This window comes from Planococcus citri, chromosome 2, assembly GCF_950023065.1.
Source record: "Planococcus citri chromosome 2, ihPlaCitr1.1, whole genome shotgun sequence".
Classification (NCBI taxonomy): domain Eukaryota; kingdom Metazoa; phylum Arthropoda; class Insecta; order Hemiptera; family Pseudococcidae; genus Planococcus; species Planococcus citri.
Window position 1 is genome coordinate 72556722 of NC_088678.1, and position 17000 is coordinate 72573721.

Sequence of the window (17000 nt, forward strand, 5' to 3'; positions counted from 1 at the left end):
GCGTAAAAATCCTGGCAATTATACACGCCCAGTATAAAAAAATGTCAAAAAAAAAAAAAAAAAAAACCTCTTATATATAAAGTTTTCTCATCTGTAAATGATCTGAAATTCTTTTAAAAGCAACGCGAAAGCGAAGGAAAACTACAAAAAAAATACATTTATTCAGTAAAATCAATTATAGGCAGGAACTTACTTATTGGTTATAAGTAATCATTTACAATAGGTTGAACACATTTCTACAAAAAATATTATCTAGGTATTCTAAGAAAAAGATGAAAGTGAAAATGAGTCAAAAAAATGTTAGTAGAGAGCATTCTTACAACAATTTCATATTTTTATGCAATATTTTCATCGAAATTTGTGAAAAAAAATTTCCAAAATTTTAAATTTTTATACTAACAAAAATTCTTGAAATTTCAACTTACTTTCCACTGCAATCTTACGACAATTCAATTTCGAAAAGATGGGTGAAACTTGAAAAAAATTGAATGGCGGAGATCAATGTGAAAACGAGTCAAAAAAAATTTATTGGATTAGTTTGTTTTTTAAAAAAGTCATTTTTCTCCAATGTTTTCGTCGAAATTGTTAGAAAGAATTTTAAAATTTAAAATTCTCATGTATAGGTAACCGAAAGTTTACCTCATTTTTCAAAGCAATCTTGCAACAATTTAAAATTTGAAAAAATTAATAATTGTAGAACTTTTAAAAAAAATGTAATGGTGGATGCTGAAAAATGGTAAATTTCGAATACCCAAAAATTAGGTTATGTATGGTACATCGTAGTTGAAATTTTAAAAATTTAACTTATCAATATACTTAATACAAATATGGTCCTTTATCTTAAGCTCTCTGAACATCCACTAGACACGATCTACCGTTGGTACCGCTCGATAACAATCCTTATCGTTTTTTGATCGTTGTTGTGGGTTTTTACCCTGCTCGGGGCGCGTACAACATGTCAGTTGTAAAAAACAAGTACACCTGGAGGTAGTGGAGGGATCTGGTGTGAAAAGATTTAGTGCTAAATCAAACACTACGATTAACAACAATACGCCTAACAGCACGCATATGGAAAAGTAAACTGTGTCGATGTAATCGTAGATGTCGTATGATTCTATCGATACTGGTTGCCGTTTAAATATTGGTCGATGTTCAAATATTTGATTGCCATGATCATCTCCGAACCCTTCCGCAGCATTCACAGCAGTCGATGAAATTCGAGAAACAGTTGTTTCTTCGTTTACGTAACTCGTTACCTGAGAAAGGACAATTATTTAGTACGATTTTTGGAATTTCAGAACAGAAAATAAATTTTCCAATGGGAGAAATTGGATTGAAAAGGAATTCCGGTTAAAATTAAATTGAATGCTCACTTCAACGTAAAAATATTCCTTCTTTGGTGGATCAAATGATCCTACAAACAAATCGGTCTCCGGTATCTGTTCCACTGCAATGTTTTCTCCAAATTGAGTTTGATTCAGAAAGAGTATCTTGAAATGATCCACTCCGTGTTCGAAATTTTCGTCCGTCAATGAAACGTAGATTTTGTTTGTCATTCCTGTTAATATTTGCAAAGTGAGATGAAATGTCTTGTATAAATTTTTTAAAAGTAGGCAGATACCTATCAATTCTTCAACAACTTATAATGCATTATGTATACTTAGGTAGGTATAGGTATCTAGTTTTTTCATACCACTCATTGGTCTTCGATATGTATTGTCCAAGGAATCAACGTCTTCAATGGTGAACCCGTAATCAAAGTCGTAATCATTTCCAGTAAATCCTTTATAATCAAACCATACCGAATATATTGGTTTTTTAAAAGAGCACGTCTGAAATTATAAATGTTTCGAATGCAATCTCGGCCAATTTCAACGAAGGGCGAAGAAAGTAGAAAAAGCAGTAACCTTGGAAAGAGCCTGTTTATACTGATGTATCGTCAATCCATCGTCGCTTTTTTCAATCAAATTCGTTAATGTACTTCGCCGAGGATTTCCTAATTTTCTTTCGCGCTCCTTTGAACTGCAATTGCTGAATTTAAAGTCTTTCAAAGCATTGGTAAAAAATGGTTCTGCGTGTGAGCAAAATGATACATCACTTTTGCTATCTTGAAGTGAAAATAGAAGGATTTCTTGAGGTTGGTGAGTTAATCTCAGATATATCGCATCTGTAAACTATCAAAAAATAATACCTAAGTATTAATCTTTGTATGTATTAATTTTCTAAACTTGAGTTAGTAAATTCTCAAAGTCCAAGGGGCGGATCGTGAATTTTAATGGGGCTATAGATTATATTGAGCTACCTTCTGCTCATGATTCAGTTCAGCGAATACTAATAAAATTGCTGATAAATCACTGGTCAATGGGTTCAGTTATCAGAAGATGGATATGCGTAAGATTGAATTATTAGTACAGTGGAGTGTTTAGTTGCTTAGTGCTTACTCATCTTACCTTGTCGAACTGAAATATTTCTGGGCCTAATACAAATCCGTTGCTGATAGAAGCTATTAATCTGAACTCTTGAAGCGAATCGTTATCTAAAAATGGAGCCTCCGTTCCGATGAGAAAGTTCACCTAATAGGAAAAAAAATGAATAAATATTCGTATTATTTGAACTGAATAGTCTACAGTCCAACCGGTAAAAAGTGTTCAATTGGATGAAATTTTTGAAGCTAAAAAAAATTCAGTTGGGTTTTGGTAGATATGGGATGGAGTCTCAATTTTCAAAATGAAGCGGCCAAAGAAGTTTTTCACAGGTTTGAACTGAGCATGGATTTATGTTTAATTCAGCTTGCCAGTAGTACAAAACAAGGAGTTACCTTGAAAACGTGATTTTTGTACAGATTTTGCACAGAAACTGTTACGAAGGCGTCATCAAGTTGGGGGTCGAAAAAAATTATATCCATAGCTCAAGTTCGCAAAAAAAAATGAAAAACAGCTTACAATATGGCGCAGTAGATTTTGTAGCCCCTCCCCCTTCCACTTAAAGTAAATATGAACTAGTTATAAAATTTTCTCAAAGGTGACCTTGCAACCTGCGTTAAAATTTGTCGAAAAATTCGAATATTATTATGAAAAAAATGACGAAATGTTTTTGAGCATGAGCTCAATATAGTCCGGCATATGACAATAGGAGTAATTGCACCCCCCCCGCCGATCCTCCGGGACAACATTTTTCTTAAAGGGGACATCCTAAGGAACATTTTAATGCAAAGTTGCCAAAAAAAAATTTGGCCTTACTTACAAAATGGCGGCCATTTTGATTTTCAGGTCAGCCGAAATCGCAGATTTTGCGTTTTAACATAGGACTTGCACGAACTTTTTCAAACTTTACAAAGGTAGATCGAAAGATCATGCAAAAATTTATCACCTGTCCAAATTTCAAGTGCTAAAGTGCGTTTTTCGATTTTTGGTGAATTTTTGAAAATCGAATTTAGGCCAAAAATGAGGGAAAAAATCAAAATTTTACCAAATTGACCAAGAAAGCTGAAATTTGGGATATACCCTATTTTCGGCATGCCAAATCGATTGGAAACGGTTTCAACCCGTTTTGAGCAGTTCTGGAGCCTCCAGCAGATTTTTGAAACTCGAAATTCCCACAAAATTCCATCAAATTGGAGTTGTAAAGCTAAAATTCATTCTAAAAACTAATTTCAATACGCTACGAAGTACTGCAGGTGAATTTCAAGTTGTTTTGGAGCCTCCAGCAATTTTTTGAAAATTCCTGAAGCCTCCAGCAGATTTTTGAAACTTTAAATTTTCACAAAATTTCATTAATTAATAGAAATGAAGAGTGATATTCCAAAACTCGCTTTGTCCATTTTTATCAAAGTTGGGTTTTCAGTGGTACTTGGTAGATGAAGTATTAACTCACATTCCTACATCATCAACCTACCAAAATGAGGTGTTAAACTCACCTAAATAGCCAATTCACTAAAAATTTAAAAAATAACAAATTACGTTCCAAAACTCGTTTTGTCCAGTTTTATTGAAATTTTTTTCAGCAGTATTTAGTGGATGAAATGTATACCTACACTCCTACATACATCATAAATCCACCCAAATGAAGTGCTAAACTCGCCTAAAAAGCCAATTTACCCGTTTAAAGGGAAACTGTTTTTCCTCTCTTCTGAAAAGTTGTGAAAATGGACAAAGCGAGTTTTGGAATATCACTCTTCAAATGGAAAGCTGACATTTACTCTACACTTCAATTTTAACACCTTCTGAAAACGACTTCTGGTGGATTTCAAGTCATTTTAGAGCCTCCAGCGACTTTTTTGAAAATTACTGGAGCCTCCAGTAGATTTTTGAAACTTGAAATTTCCCCAACATTAATTTATCAAAATGGAGTTGGCAAGCTGAAATTTACTACGCAGACTACATGGTGGTTTCAAAGGTTTTAAAGCTTCCAGCTACTTTTAGGAAATTTCAATTTCCCAAAAAAACGTCATACAACCTTTCAAAAAGTTGCTGGAGGCATTAAAACGACTTGAAATCCACCAGCAGTCAACTTCGTAGCGTATTGAAATTAGTTTGCAGAATGAATTTTGACTCTCCATCTTGGTTTGATAACATTTTGGGGAAATTTCAAGTTTCAAAAATCTACTGGAGGCTCCAGTAATTTTCAAAAAAGTCGCTGGAGGCTCTAAAATGACTTGAAATCCACCAGAAGTCGTTTTCAGAGGGTGTTAAAATTGGAGTGTAGAGTAAATGTCAGCTTTCCATTTCTATTAATTGATGAAATTTTGTGAAAATTTAAAGTTTCAAAAATCTGCTGGAGGCTTCAGAAATTTTCAAAAAGTTGCTGGAGGCTCCAAAACAACTTGAAATTCACCTGCAGTACTTCGTAGCGTATTGAAATTAGTTTTTAGAATGAATTTTAGCTTTACAACTCCAATTTGATGGAATTTTGTGGGAATTTCGAGTTTCAAAAATCTGCTGGAGGCTCCAGAACTGCTCAAAACGGGTTGAAACCGTTTCCAATCGATTTGGCATGCCGAAAATAGGGTATATCCCAAATTTCAGCTTTCTTGGTCAATTTGGTAAAATTTTGATTTTTTCCCTCATTTTTGGCCTAAATTCGATTTTCAAAAATTCACCAAAAATCGAAAAACGCACTTTAGCACTTGAAATTTTGACAGGTGATGAATTTTTGCATGATCTTTCGATCTAACTTTGTTAAGTTTGAAAAAGTTTGTGCAAGTCCTATGTTAAAACGCAAAATCTGCGATTTCGGCTGACCTGTCAATCAAAATGGCCACCATTTTGTAAGTAAGGCCAACTTTTTTTTGGCAACTTTGCATTAAAATGTTCCTTAGGATGTCCCCTTTAAGAAAAATGTTGTCCCGGAGGATCGGCGGGGGGGGGGGTGCAATTACTCCTATTGTCATGTGCCGGACTACAAAATTTGGTCATGATTTTCAAAGTTTTAAAAAAAGGTATCGTACACCTCATGGAAATCGGTTAAAACACGAGAAATTCAAATGTTTCAACGAAAATGTTTTGGAAGAGCCCAAAATTAGGTTATGATTTCCCATGTTCCCGAAAACGATGTCATGTTAGGTATCTACTATCAAAATTAGTTGATATTTTTGCAGAAAATCTAAAATTTAACTTTTTATAAGTGGTTTCTCGAAATATGTAAAACAAAAGAAGACGTGGAAATGATTTGAACCAGCGTTCAGAAGTTCTCAAAAAAAGTTTTGATGTGAGCTTTTGATTTTCTGTCGTTATTTCAACTAATTTTGATAGGTTGCGTAACACTTTTTTTGTTTTTTGAAAATGTCGAAACCTATTATCGAATTTTGAGCGAAAAATACTTACCTACTTTCAAGATACTTACCTATGTACTTTCAAGATACTTACCTAAAAAAACAATTTTTTTGAAATATTTTGAATTTTAGGCGAAATTGTAAATTTATTTTCATGAGTATGACACTTTTGAGCTCGAAATGCTTCAGAAGTGCTTGAAAAAATTTTTGGCGCAAATTTTTGGTTTTCTGTCAAAATTTTATTTAGATATGAATGCTTGAAAATTAGATTTTTGTTGAAATATTTCGAATTATTTACCAAAATTTTAACTCATTTTGATACGTCGCACGGACCTCTTTTGGGAAACTGTAGAAAACGTTTTCATTATGAAATAATACAAGTAGGTACCTATTTGAATTTCTCGCGAAATTTCAACGTACGAGTAGGCTAATTTTAATTATAGTCACTTTACGCTTTTGAAAAATCCTTGAAATCGTGATTCAATTTTTTTATGCTCAAATACATATTTTCAAATTATTCCATGAGTGGGTAGTGGGTACTTCATCTGTATTCGTTTTGCCCTCTCTCCAACTTGATGATCCCTGCGTTACCATTATTCTTCTTTGTCCAAAAATCTTACTTATAGAGTAACAAGTAAAGTAAATACAACGAATACTATCAGAAGCCAACTGCATTTTTCGGGCCACAAAAGCAAACCTCATCAGATTTTTGAAGCACATGTTTGCCAGTTGTACTGTGGACTATATAGAAATAAAATCACCAAATGCATGTGTACGATACTCACTTGTGTTCGTTTATTTTGTATCTCTTCCAAAATTAAGTCGGTTGAAGTCTTAGTCTCATTGCTGGGTTTGGTAGCATTAGCATTTGTTACGACGAAAATCACCGAATATGAAGGAGATTCTTGTAATGTGTTGAGCAGAATTTCAAATGGCAGAACTGTCAAATCTGTAGAATTCAGTGATTCGTCCTCGTCCTCGTCTACAATAATAGCTAAGTTATTTGATTGTATATACGAATAAGTAAGACTCGATAAATACGCGTTATTTAATGAACGAACTCGACAATATTTTCAGAAAGGATTGAAGGTACTATTTACATGTTTGCATATTTGTACTCACCTGGATAGTAGGACGAGTAGAATTTCTTAATCATTGTAAATTCCATCCCATCGTCGATTAGCCTATTGCTAACTTTGTCGATGTTTCCTGATAACCAGTCGTTGTCGTTCGCGGTCATATCCACGTCGTCATTTATAAAAGCAATCGTTTTTAACGTCGAGGCACATTCTATAGAAATAATTGAAAGGTGTTAAAAGTTATGAAAAATCAAAATTCAAATTACGAATACATTATAAAATTATTTCTACTAAAATTTACACTAGTATATTACCTACCATTGTATTTGAATAGTAACGTAAACACAACGAACATGAAAATCAAACGCATTATTGCAGTCGACTTACCCTACCTAGCGAATGAACTGAATTAATGTTCTAAAAAGTAGTTTGCTTATTAATATAATGAAACATTCTGGTGACTTTGCTATCAGAGATTAACGAATATAAACACTCGAACAATAACATTGAGTAACACCGCGAGAATTTCTATTTATTGCCATGAATGACGCATACGTAGGTAGGTATAGCCTAATTATTCGACATTTTCTGTACTTGATCTGCAATGACGATGAATATTCGCTTATACAACGTGGCCAACTTGTTTAAAACAGCAGTGAAATTTTTTCAATCTGTTTCACTCATACGTAAATGAAGTATTTTTTTATACCTCAGAAATTTTAAGTTTTCTAAAGTTTTATTCCTCTCAAAATCGAAAATTTTCCAAAAATTATGTTCTGTCTATTAAAATTTCATTTTCACAGACCAAATGCCTAAAAAAAAAAAACACGAAAAATACTCGTAGTTACCTAACAAGAAAAAAGGTGCGAATTTTATTCAAATTTTTTGTAATTTTATAAAAGTATCGTTATTGAAAATTTTTAATTATTCAACATTTTGGTTTCCAATTCGCCCTTTCAAAATTTTTGCAGACCACATCTGGCTAATTAGCAGGAAAAATCTGGGAGGAAAGATATCTGCAGGGATAAAAAGTTGAAAAAATTTCAGCCCTCCCCCCCCCGCTTCACCACACATCACTTCGTCGGATCGTCACATTTCTGATAATCCTTTGTGATCTGATAGAGTCAACGAGCCAAAAAATTAATGAAGCACGAATTTACAAAAATTTCTGCTGAAGGGAAAAAGTATGCTAGATTATGCCATAAAGTAGGAAAAAATGAGCTAAATTTGCTTATTTTTGATTTCTAAAAATACTCAACTTTGACAGTTCATGTTGGCTTGAAAATTTTCGATTATCTGGTAAAAAAAATCACAATTTTTTGAGATCATTCAATGTGCTAAATTACGTCAAATTTGTCGTTAAATTACCTATTACTGAAATTTTTCTTGGATTTTTTTAAAATTCGTTTTTCGCCGATCTATTTTGGGGATTTCTCCCTTCCCGCCACCTTTTGAAAAAAAAACCACCAAAAACTCGTTAATTCAAAATTTAATTGAGAAATGAGAAAAGTACAGAACCACACTTCGTAAATGTTCTGGATTTTTAGTAATTATTTTTCTACATTGTTTCTCTCGCTTCTTGGAATTTTTTTGGTTACTTTTTTGGACCTTTTTGTTAATAGGGAATGGCCAAAGTACGAGTTACTTATTTCGCCGGAGTGTAAATTTTTTTCTTACCTTGCGATATTTGAATAAGTTTGGGCCCATTTGTGCGAATCCATCACTCGCAGAACTAATTAATCCGTACTCTTGGAGCGAATCGTTTCCCAAGCAGGATTCCGTTTCGATAAGAAAGTTGACCTAGGAAAAAAACATGATCGAATTTTGTTTGCGTTTAAATTAGGCCTACAAAAATGAAATAGAATCGCGAAAAATCAAATCACCTGGGTTCTTTTAATCTGTATTTCTTCGAAGATACTGTCGAGTTGGATGTCGTTACTTGGTTTGGTGACATTAGTGATGACGTAGATGACCGAATACGAAGGAGAGTCTTGTAACTGTGTAAGTACACTTTTCAATGTGGATTGGCCCTTAATTCTGGTATCGTTTTTGCGAGTTATCACTTTTGCAACAGTGGAATTGAATTTTAATACTTCTTGGATGTCTGAAAAAATATAGTGTTTTTGTGTAGTTTTTTTTTAAAACAGAGATTGATTGAAATTTTGCATTGAGTAAGACCACTAAAAAAGGCTAAAAGCATTTCCGATTGAATGCCACTCTTGTCTGGTTTGAACATTAGTTTTGAAGGCTTTAAGAGATTTAGTCTTATAATAAGCGCACTCGATTAATGTATTTTGAGTATTTTCACTTACAAGATTTATAAGGAACCACTATCTTGATATGAAAATCGAAATCTCCATCTGGCTCGAATAACGTACTGGAAAATCGTTTTATTTTTCCGGTAAATAGGTTGACGTCGTATTCGGTTGCATTTACTTTATCGTAGATGAAAATAGCAGTTTTTGTCGATTCGCATTCTACAAAATAAAAATCACGAATTCACGAGTAATTTAAAATAATTATAATTCACCTGTAGTTATAAGATTTCCGAAAAAATTGAATTATCTGAAGTATTTACCATTGCAGTATAATAAAAGTAGAGTACCAAGAATTAAAAACAAACGCATCTTCGTGTTTAATACGAGTAATTATACGTTCATACTGTACGAACTTCCGTCACCTAATGTTGTCATTGAGCCAAAAGTGGCTTTGTTACTGCGAAAGAAATAATTCAGCGGAATACCTATCTGATGATTCGTTAATAAAGTATAATCAGATAAACGTAGAAATGAGCAACGATTCATTCAATTGCGATGTAAAATGGTTAATTGATAACAACAGTTTTATCTTTTGGCATTTATGTGAAAATACTTACATTTTAGGTTTGTTAATCATTGAACTGAACTCTTGAATTTCGTTCCTGTTGAAAATTTGTTTGAAAAAAAATCGAGAAGTGGTTTTTACGGAGGTGTTTTAACCCAGAAATATTATTTTTGTTGATTTTCGACCGTGACTTTTCCATTGGCAGGTATCTATGTACTACCTACAGAAAAAAAGGAGAAAATGATATTTTCGACGTGTCGAAGTTGTATTCATACTTATTTATTCAATTGCTATAGACAGATGTTTGCACTTTGGAACCATATGTTTTGCGTTGTACAGTATTTTGTATTTTTAAAAGTGAACAAAAGTCGTAAATGATCTAAAAAGTGTTGTAAGTTTTGAAAAACGTGACATGAAACAGTCCTTACGTTTTGTAGGTTAAAAGCGATCAAATTCTTCCTTTTATCCGTGGGTCATTCCATGCCAAATCGGCGGATTTTTGCACGAGGGTTCTTCGATTTTTTCAAAATCAGATCATGTGTAGAGGTCATCAAACGATGACGAATGACGCAAACCGTTTTTCGATTTTTTTGGACGGAGCTGTGGCGCTTCAAAGTTCTTCAAAATGGCCGAAAATGGAAAATTTCAGTTGCAAATTGCTCCGGTTGTACGTGGTATAGAATTTTGAACTTTTTTTCAAATTGTAGTACTTTGAGAGGGTAATCGACGAATGATGTCAAAATCAGTGTTGCCACTTTCTGAAACCTAAAAAACTCGATATAAAAACTTATAATTTAAATATAACCACGATGTCCCCCAGTAAAAAATGCTGAAAAAATTCTCAGTTTTAGTCCTTTTTATGTAGAATAACATATCAAAAAATTGGAGAGGCATTTTTTTTCATTTTCGAGAAAAAAAATTACAAGTTTTATTTTTATTGCAAAAGTACCATCAGAAACCTAAAAAATGAAAATTTTTGTATTTTTGAAATATTTTATCAATATGTGGACGAATATGTGAAAAAAATCCCTCTGCTACCCAATTTGTCAAGGATTGACGAGAAATGCCATTTTTCGTGCTATAATTTTATTTTAAGAGTGAAATACATATATTGAAAAAATGTCGCCGCTGTTGACAAATTGGGGTGAGGGGGATTTTTTCACATATTCGTCCACACATTGATAAAATATTTCAAAAATGCAAAAATTTTCATTTTTTGGTTTTTGATAGTATTTTTGCAATAAGTGTCAAACTTGTAATTTTTTTTCTCGAAAATGAAAAAAAAAATGCCAGTCTAATTTTTTGATATGTTATTCTACATGAAAAGGACTAAAACTGAGAATTTTTTCAGAATTTTTACTCGTCGAGATCGTGGTTTTATTTAAATTATAAGTTTTTAAATCGATTTTTTCAGGTTTTTGAAAGTGGCAACACTGATTTTGACATCATTCGTCGATTACCCTCTCAAAGCAATACAATTTGAAAAAAAGTTCAAAATTCTACACCCCGTACAACCGGAGCAAATTGCAGCTGAAATTTTCCATTTTCGGGCATTTTAAAGAACTTTGAAGCCCCATAGCTCCGTCAAAAAAAAATCGAAAAATGTCTGGTTTGCATCATTGGTCATCGTTTGATGATCTTTACGTAAGTACATTATCTGATTTTCAAAATAATCGAAGATCCATCTTGCAAAAATTCGCCGATTTGGCATGGAATCGCCCTGCTAATAATTTCCAAAAAGGCGTGCAGCTTTTTGCTAAAATTGTGAAAGTTTTGCCTTTAGAAGAAATCGACGAAAAGTCTCGTTTTCTAGCAAAATTACTAAAAAATTTCGACCTGCGATTAGAAGAAGCAAGTTTACCTCCCGCGACCTTTGAATTATACCTACGAGTATCTTTGTTTTTTCTCATATGTATTTGATAATAGGCAATAATTTGAAGTAATCTATAGGTAGTGAGCTTAATTTATCATAGTGACTGACTAACTAATAACTAATGAACAATTTGTTTTGTTTTCTTGTTTCAGGTGAGTTTCAAAATTTTTATTTATTGGAGTAAAGTAAGACGAAGTACTTCATGATGAGTAGATCTAGGTATGTGTTTTTTCTTATTGTAAGTAACTATGTATTTTGTATGTTGGAATACTTTTCATACCCTGTTTGAATTAAAAGCCACATAAATGGGAAAGAAGGAGGGGGTGAAATGTACTTTTATATCTTTCATTGATTTTTGTCTTATTCGGTATTCGTAATTTCATCTCATTATTCAGAGTAAGTACAAAAAAAAGTTGAGAATTGGAGCAATTTTTGACATTTTGAAGTTATCGTGATTTTTTTCTGTTGATTTTCTTCAAATTCAATAGAAGTACTTAGGTACTCAGATTTCTACAGTCAAAAAGAAATATTGAAATGAGACGATTTAGCTTTTGGGGTCGATCTACATATAAAATTTTGAAGTTCCATATAAGAGCCCCTCTAACTCCCTCCTTTCCAAAATTCCCCAATTTGTGATCTCATCATTCAGTCATTGCGGGGAAGAGAGTGAACCATCAGAGAAGCATTGTACGTACATTAGTATTTTTGTCATTTATGAGCATTTAAATTTGAAACTTTCTACTCGACTCCATTTTGAGAAATTTTAAAGGCTCACATCTTCAGCAAAAAAATTGAGAAATTATTCGATTTATGGCATTCGAAGTCGTTTGATGTTCTTGGTGGTCTTTTCACTCGCAAAATTTTATTTTTCAAATCGATGATTCATTCTCCATAAGCATTCAAGTAGAAAAAAAAGTACACGAGTGTATCGATTAATTAAAAACCTTTATTTAAAAGTTGTACAAACATGAGCACTGAGCAGTTACACACCGTGATAGTCGAATGGCTTAGCACGCTTAGCTCGATGACGATTGTCTTTTTCGATTTCTGGTTTCAATGATTTTTCGTCTCGAATATAGTACCATATCCACTTACAAAATTTACAAATCAGTTTTAATCCAACCAAACAGAGGTGAAGCACCCCTACCATCACTAAAACGACAACAAGAAATCCAAATAGAAGTAGGACTGCATCTATGCTGTAGTTTTCTGAGGACGATGGCTTCGGGTCTCGATTACGAACATATTGATCAATCGATTGTTTGGATCGAGGCTTGAAATCCGGTCTATATTCGAAAGTTGGATTTTTATCGTTTTCACCACCGAACCCAACTGCTGCACTTATTGCATTTGAAATTCGCGCCACTGTTGCCCAGTCATCGTGACTTATGACCTGAAAAAAATTAATTTGTATTAATTTCAATTAGGTAGATATGATACAGTTAAAATAGTGAAAATGAAATCGCTCGCTAACTTGAATATAAAAATAGTCTTCGCTCGGTGGTTGAAACGATCCCACAAATAGATCGGTTTCATTCACCGCTTGTAAACGAATATCTTGCCCAAAAGGAGTACCATTCAGAAAGAGAACATTGAAATGTTGAAATTGATCCTTTTTGTACTTGTAGCTCGATGATACGTAGATTTTGTTTGAAGCACCTAATAAATTTGTAGTGTTAAATTGGATTTTTTGTGGGAAGGGAAGGGAAGGGAAGGGAAAGTAAAGTGTAGTAGCTAAAACCTTAATACTACATATCTGATTTTTATTTATACCTTTGATTGGTCTTTTAAATGTCTCGTTTAAGGATTCGACGACGTCTTCGGTCGAAAAACCGTAGTGAAACTCATGTTCTCCTGTATACGCTGCAATAACAAATTGCAACTCTGCTCGATTAAGTTTTTTATAAGTATCGGTGCATATCTGAAAATAAAATCTTTGTAGATTGAATTTCAACGATAGTTAGGTATTCTACACATGTGAAAAATTGAAAAATAGTCACCTTGGAAGTTCCTGTCGCTGTCTCGATTCGATGATGGTCTACTGCATGTATTTCGTACTCGTCTGAATCCAAACTACCGAAAATTAGCTTTTGCACTACCGCATTAATGAAAAATGAATCCATGTTGATGCAGGATGTACGATCTTCATCTGTGGTTTTAATTTCCAATGAGCATACTTTTCGAGGTGCAGAATTCAACTTCATATATATCGATACTGGAAACTAGGTATCGAAAAATATTGATAATTATAAACGTATTCCTTGTCTTTAGAGAGGTGGCGAAAAAATTATGTTTTGTCCTCTTTTTAAATTTAATTCGAAACAAACCCAAAGGTCTAAAAAAAATCCCGAAAAATAGTAGTCAACAAGAAAAAAGATACGAATTTTAGATTTTGGATTTCAGCCCTACCAACCGTACAATAGAACATTTCAAATTTTTTTGTAATTGTGTAAAAGTATCGTTTTTGAAAATTTTAAATTATTCAACATTTTCATTTTTAATTCCCCCTTACAAAATTTATCCGAATCACATCTGGCTAATTAGCAGGAAAAATCCAGGAGAGCGGATCTGGGGCAAAAAGTTGGGAAAGTCTCAGTCTCTCCCCTCCACGATACATCACTTCGTCTCACTTCTGATAATCCTTTGCCATCTGATAGAGTCAACGAGCTAAAAAATGACTGAAGCACGAATTCACAAAATTTGAAACATTTCAAACTCCTGCTCCTGTCTTTCTCCACGTTCCAATTGGATTTGATGGAGGGAAAAAGTATGCTGGATTATGCCAGAAAGTAGGAAAAAATGAGCTAAATTTTCTTATTTTTAATTCCCAAAAATACCTACTAATTTTTGCTAGTTCGTGTTGGTTTTGAAAACTTTCGATTATCTGGTAAAAAAAATTCACAATTTTTTCAGATCATTCAATATGCTAAATTACGTCAAATTTGTCTTTGAATTACTTACCTACATATTACAGAAATTTTTCTTGGATTTTTTGAAATTCGTTTTTCTATGATCTATCTAGGTATATTTTTTTGGTTAACTATTTTCTCGGACTTTTATTAAAAAAATAGGAAATGGACAAAGTATGAGTTGCTTATTTCACCAGAGAGTGAACTTTTCTTACCTGGTGATATTTGAATAATTTTGGGCCCATTTGTGCGAATCCATCACTCGCAGAACTAATTAATCCATACTCTTGGAGCGAATCGGTTTGCAAACAGAACTCCGTTTCGATAAGAAAGTTGACCTAGGAAAAAAAACATGATCGAATTTCGTGCTCTTGCCTGATGATGAAAAGTTGTACTTTTTGAAAAGATCTTTGCAATAAAAAGCATTAAAAATAAGGAGAGAGTTTTTTCTTTTTCCAATTATTGGACTCCTTAGTTTTGGTTCATTATTTACCAATTATTTACCTTTTAAATAATTACCTACAAAAATAAAATGGAATCACGAAATATCATTGCGCGAAAAAGAAAATCACCTGGGTTCTTTTAATCTGTATTTCTTCCAAGATACTGTCGAGTTGGATGTCGTTGCTTATTGGTTTGGTGACATTAGTGATGACGTAGATGACTGAATACGAAGGAGATTCTTGTAATTGTGTAAGTACAGTTTTCAATGTGGATTGGCCTTTGATTGTGGTATCGTTTCTTCGAGTTACTTTTGCACCAGTGGAATTGAATTTTGATACTTCTTGGATGTCTGGAAAAATGTAGTTTTTTTTTTACATACAGTGATTGAAATTTTGCATTGAGTAAGACCCATAAAAAAGCTAAAACGCATTTCTGATTGAAATCCACTCTTGTTTGGTTCGAACGTTAGCGCACTTGATTAATGTATTTTGAGTATTTTTACTTACAAGATTTGTCAGGGACCACTATCTTGAGATGATAATCGAAATCTCCATCTGTCTGGAATAACGTGGCGAAAAATTGTTTTATTTTTCCGGTAAATAGGTTGACGTCATATTCGGTTGCGTTTACTTTATCGTAGACGAAAACAACAGTTTGTGTCGATTCACATTCTATACAAAATAAATATCACGAGTAGGTAATTTAAAATAATTATAATTCACCTATAGTTAAGGTTTTCGAAAAAAATCGAGTTATATCTGAAGTATTTACCATTGCAGTATAATAAAAGTAGCGCACCGAAAATTAAAAACAAACGCATCTTCGTGTTTAATACGAGTAATAACTATACGTTCATACTGTACGAACTTCTGTCACCTAATGTTGTCATTGAGCCAAAAGTGGCTTTGTTACTGCGAAAAAAATAATTTAACGAAATACCTTTCTTTTTTTTTTTTTTTTTTTTTTTTTTGGGTGTTTATAATTACAAGATTATTACACCCGTAAGGGGGGGGGGTTAGATTTGGTTTGTGAGGTTGATGCTTTTTATTAGGGAGATGAATTTTTGAATTTCTGAGGGTTCGTCAGGGATAGTAGGTGGGTTTTCTTTTATTTGTAGTGTAAGTCTGTTTTGTTTTAGTTGGGGACAGTTGAAAAGTATGTGTTGGATGGATGTGGGTTCGTTTCTGCAAAATTGGCATGAGGGTTTTGGTTCTTTTTGGTATAAGTGGTTATGAGTAATTTTTGTGTGGCCTATTCTTAGTCTAGTAATCAGGATTTCTTCTTTTCTGTTCAGGTGGCCTAGATTTTTCCAGGGGAGGGTAGTTTTTTTATGTTGGAAGAGTTTGTTTGAAGTTTGTTGTGACCAAAAGTTCTGCCAGTTAGTAAATGTGTTGTGAGTGATTAGAGATTTAATGTCATCAGGAGTGAGAGAGGTAAGAGGGGAGGGGGCAGCGGCTGTTTTTGCTAATCTATCAACAGTTTCGTTTCCAGTGATACCTATGTGGCTGGGAACATACATGAAGCTAATTGAGTAATCGTAATATTGGAGGTTAAAAAGGGACTTATGTATGTCTTGGACTATGGGATGGTCAGAAAAAATGTTTTGAATAGATAGCAGTGAACTTAGTGAATCGCTTTGGATTAAGAATTTTTTATTTTCTGATTGAATGGAAATTATATCTATTAAGCAATGTTTTATGGCAGTGAGTTCAGCAGTAAAAATTGAGGCACAGTTGTGAATTTTGAAACTGAGAACTTTGTCATTAATTGAGTAAGCATAACCAGTATGAATGTTAGAAATTTTTGAACCATCTGTGAAGCATAAGTTATATTCAGTATAGTTTGATAACAGTTCTAAGTAATGACTCTTGATTAATAATGGGGAGTGATCATGTTTTGGGTAGTTTCTTAAGTAAAATTCCATCTGTATAGGTTTAAGAGACCAAGGGGGATAAGATATTGGTTTATGTATTAGGTTTTTTAGGTCAATTTGTAGGTTGTTCATATTTTTGATAAATTCTGGGATTGGACCTGAAGTATGGAGGAAATGCTGAGAGCTGTAGACATTGAGTGACCTTTGAAGAGGGTGAGATGGATTATTT

General features: G+C 33.2%; 3 protein-coding genes across 8 annotated transcripts in view; 1 reads left to right on the forward strand and 2 right to left on the reverse strand.

Moving 5' to 3' along the window:
• The window catches only part of Iml1 (GATOR complex protein Iml1), a 289826-nt gene that overhangs the window by 193777 nt on the left and 79049 nt on the right, over positions 1–17000 (forward strand). The gene's annotated exons all lie outside the window — the stretch shown is intronic.
• On the reverse strand, positions 143–9558 carry LOC135837612 (uncharacterized). Of its 2 annotated transcripts, XM_065352952.1 has the most exons (11): positions 9428–9558; positions 9162–9326; positions 8733–8953; positions 8527–8649; positions 6893–7060; positions 6556–6752; positions 2451–2573; positions 1908–2174; positions 1694–1832; positions 1374–1558; positions 143–1256 (listed from the first exon to the last, which is right to left on the reverse strand). In XM_065352952.1, the coding sequence occupies exons 5-11, from the start codon at positions 7008–7010 to the stop codon at positions 861–863; spliced, it is 1425 nt and encodes a 474-aa protein (XP_065209024.1). In that variant the 5' UTR covers positions 7011–7060; positions 8527–8649; positions 8733–8953; positions 9162–9326; positions 9428–9558; the 3' UTR covers positions 143–860. The 2 variants fall into 2 exon arrangements, with proteins under 2 accessions (XP_065209024.1, XP_065209023.1); XM_065352951.1 differs by lacking the exons at positions 8527–8649; positions 8733–8953; positions 9162–9326; positions 9428–9558 and adding an exon at positions 7168–7334.
• Positions 12472–15837, reverse strand: LOC135837613 (uncharacterized). 2 transcript variants are annotated; one of them, XM_065352953.1, is made up of 8 exons: positions 15670–15837; positions 15405–15569; positions 15027–15247; positions 14670–14792; positions 13546–13767; positions 13319–13466; positions 13020–13204; positions 12472–12938 (listed from the first exon to the last, which is right to left on the reverse strand). In XM_065352953.1, the coding sequence occupies exons 1-8, from the start codon at positions 15716–15718 to the stop codon at positions 12528–12530; spliced, it is 1524 nt and encodes a 507-aa protein (XP_065209025.1). In that variant the 5' UTR covers positions 15719–15837; the 3' UTR covers positions 12472–12527. The 2 variants fall into 2 exon arrangements, with proteins under 2 accessions (XP_065209025.1, XP_065209026.1); XM_065352954.1 differs by lacking the exon at positions 13020–13204 and having other exon boundaries at positions 12787–12938.

What these genes read in the sequence shown, in the direction of transcription:
- LOC135837612 (XM_065352951.1), bottom strand. Translation starts at nt 7,219, where the DNA reads ATGCGTTTGATTTTCATGTTCGTTGTGTTTACGTTACTATTCAAATAC. An exon ending in ATATCGAAGACCAATGAGTG is followed by an intron (nt 1,559 to 1,693) that starts GTATGAAAAAAC and finishes AAATATTAACAG; the next exon opens with GAATGACAAACAAAATCTAC. An exon ending in AGGAATATTTTTACGTTGAA is followed by an intron (nt 1,257 to 1,373) that starts GTGAGCATTCAA and finishes GTCCTTTCTCAG; the next exon opens with GTAACGAGTTACGTAAACGA.
- LOC135837613 (XM_065352953.1), bottom strand. Translation starts at nt 15,718, where the DNA reads ATGCGTTTGTTTTTAATTTTCGGTGCGCTACTTTTATTATACTGCAAT. An exon ending in AGTGGTCCCTGACAAATCTT is followed by an intron (nt 15,248 to 15,404) that starts GTAAGTAAAAAT and finishes ACATTTTTCCAG; the next exon opens with ACATCCAAGAAGTATCAAAA. An exon ending in AAGACTATTTTTATATTCAA is followed by an intron (nt 12,939 to 13,019) that starts GTTAGCGAGCGA and finishes AATTTTTTTCAG; the next exon opens with GTCATAAGTCACGATGACTG.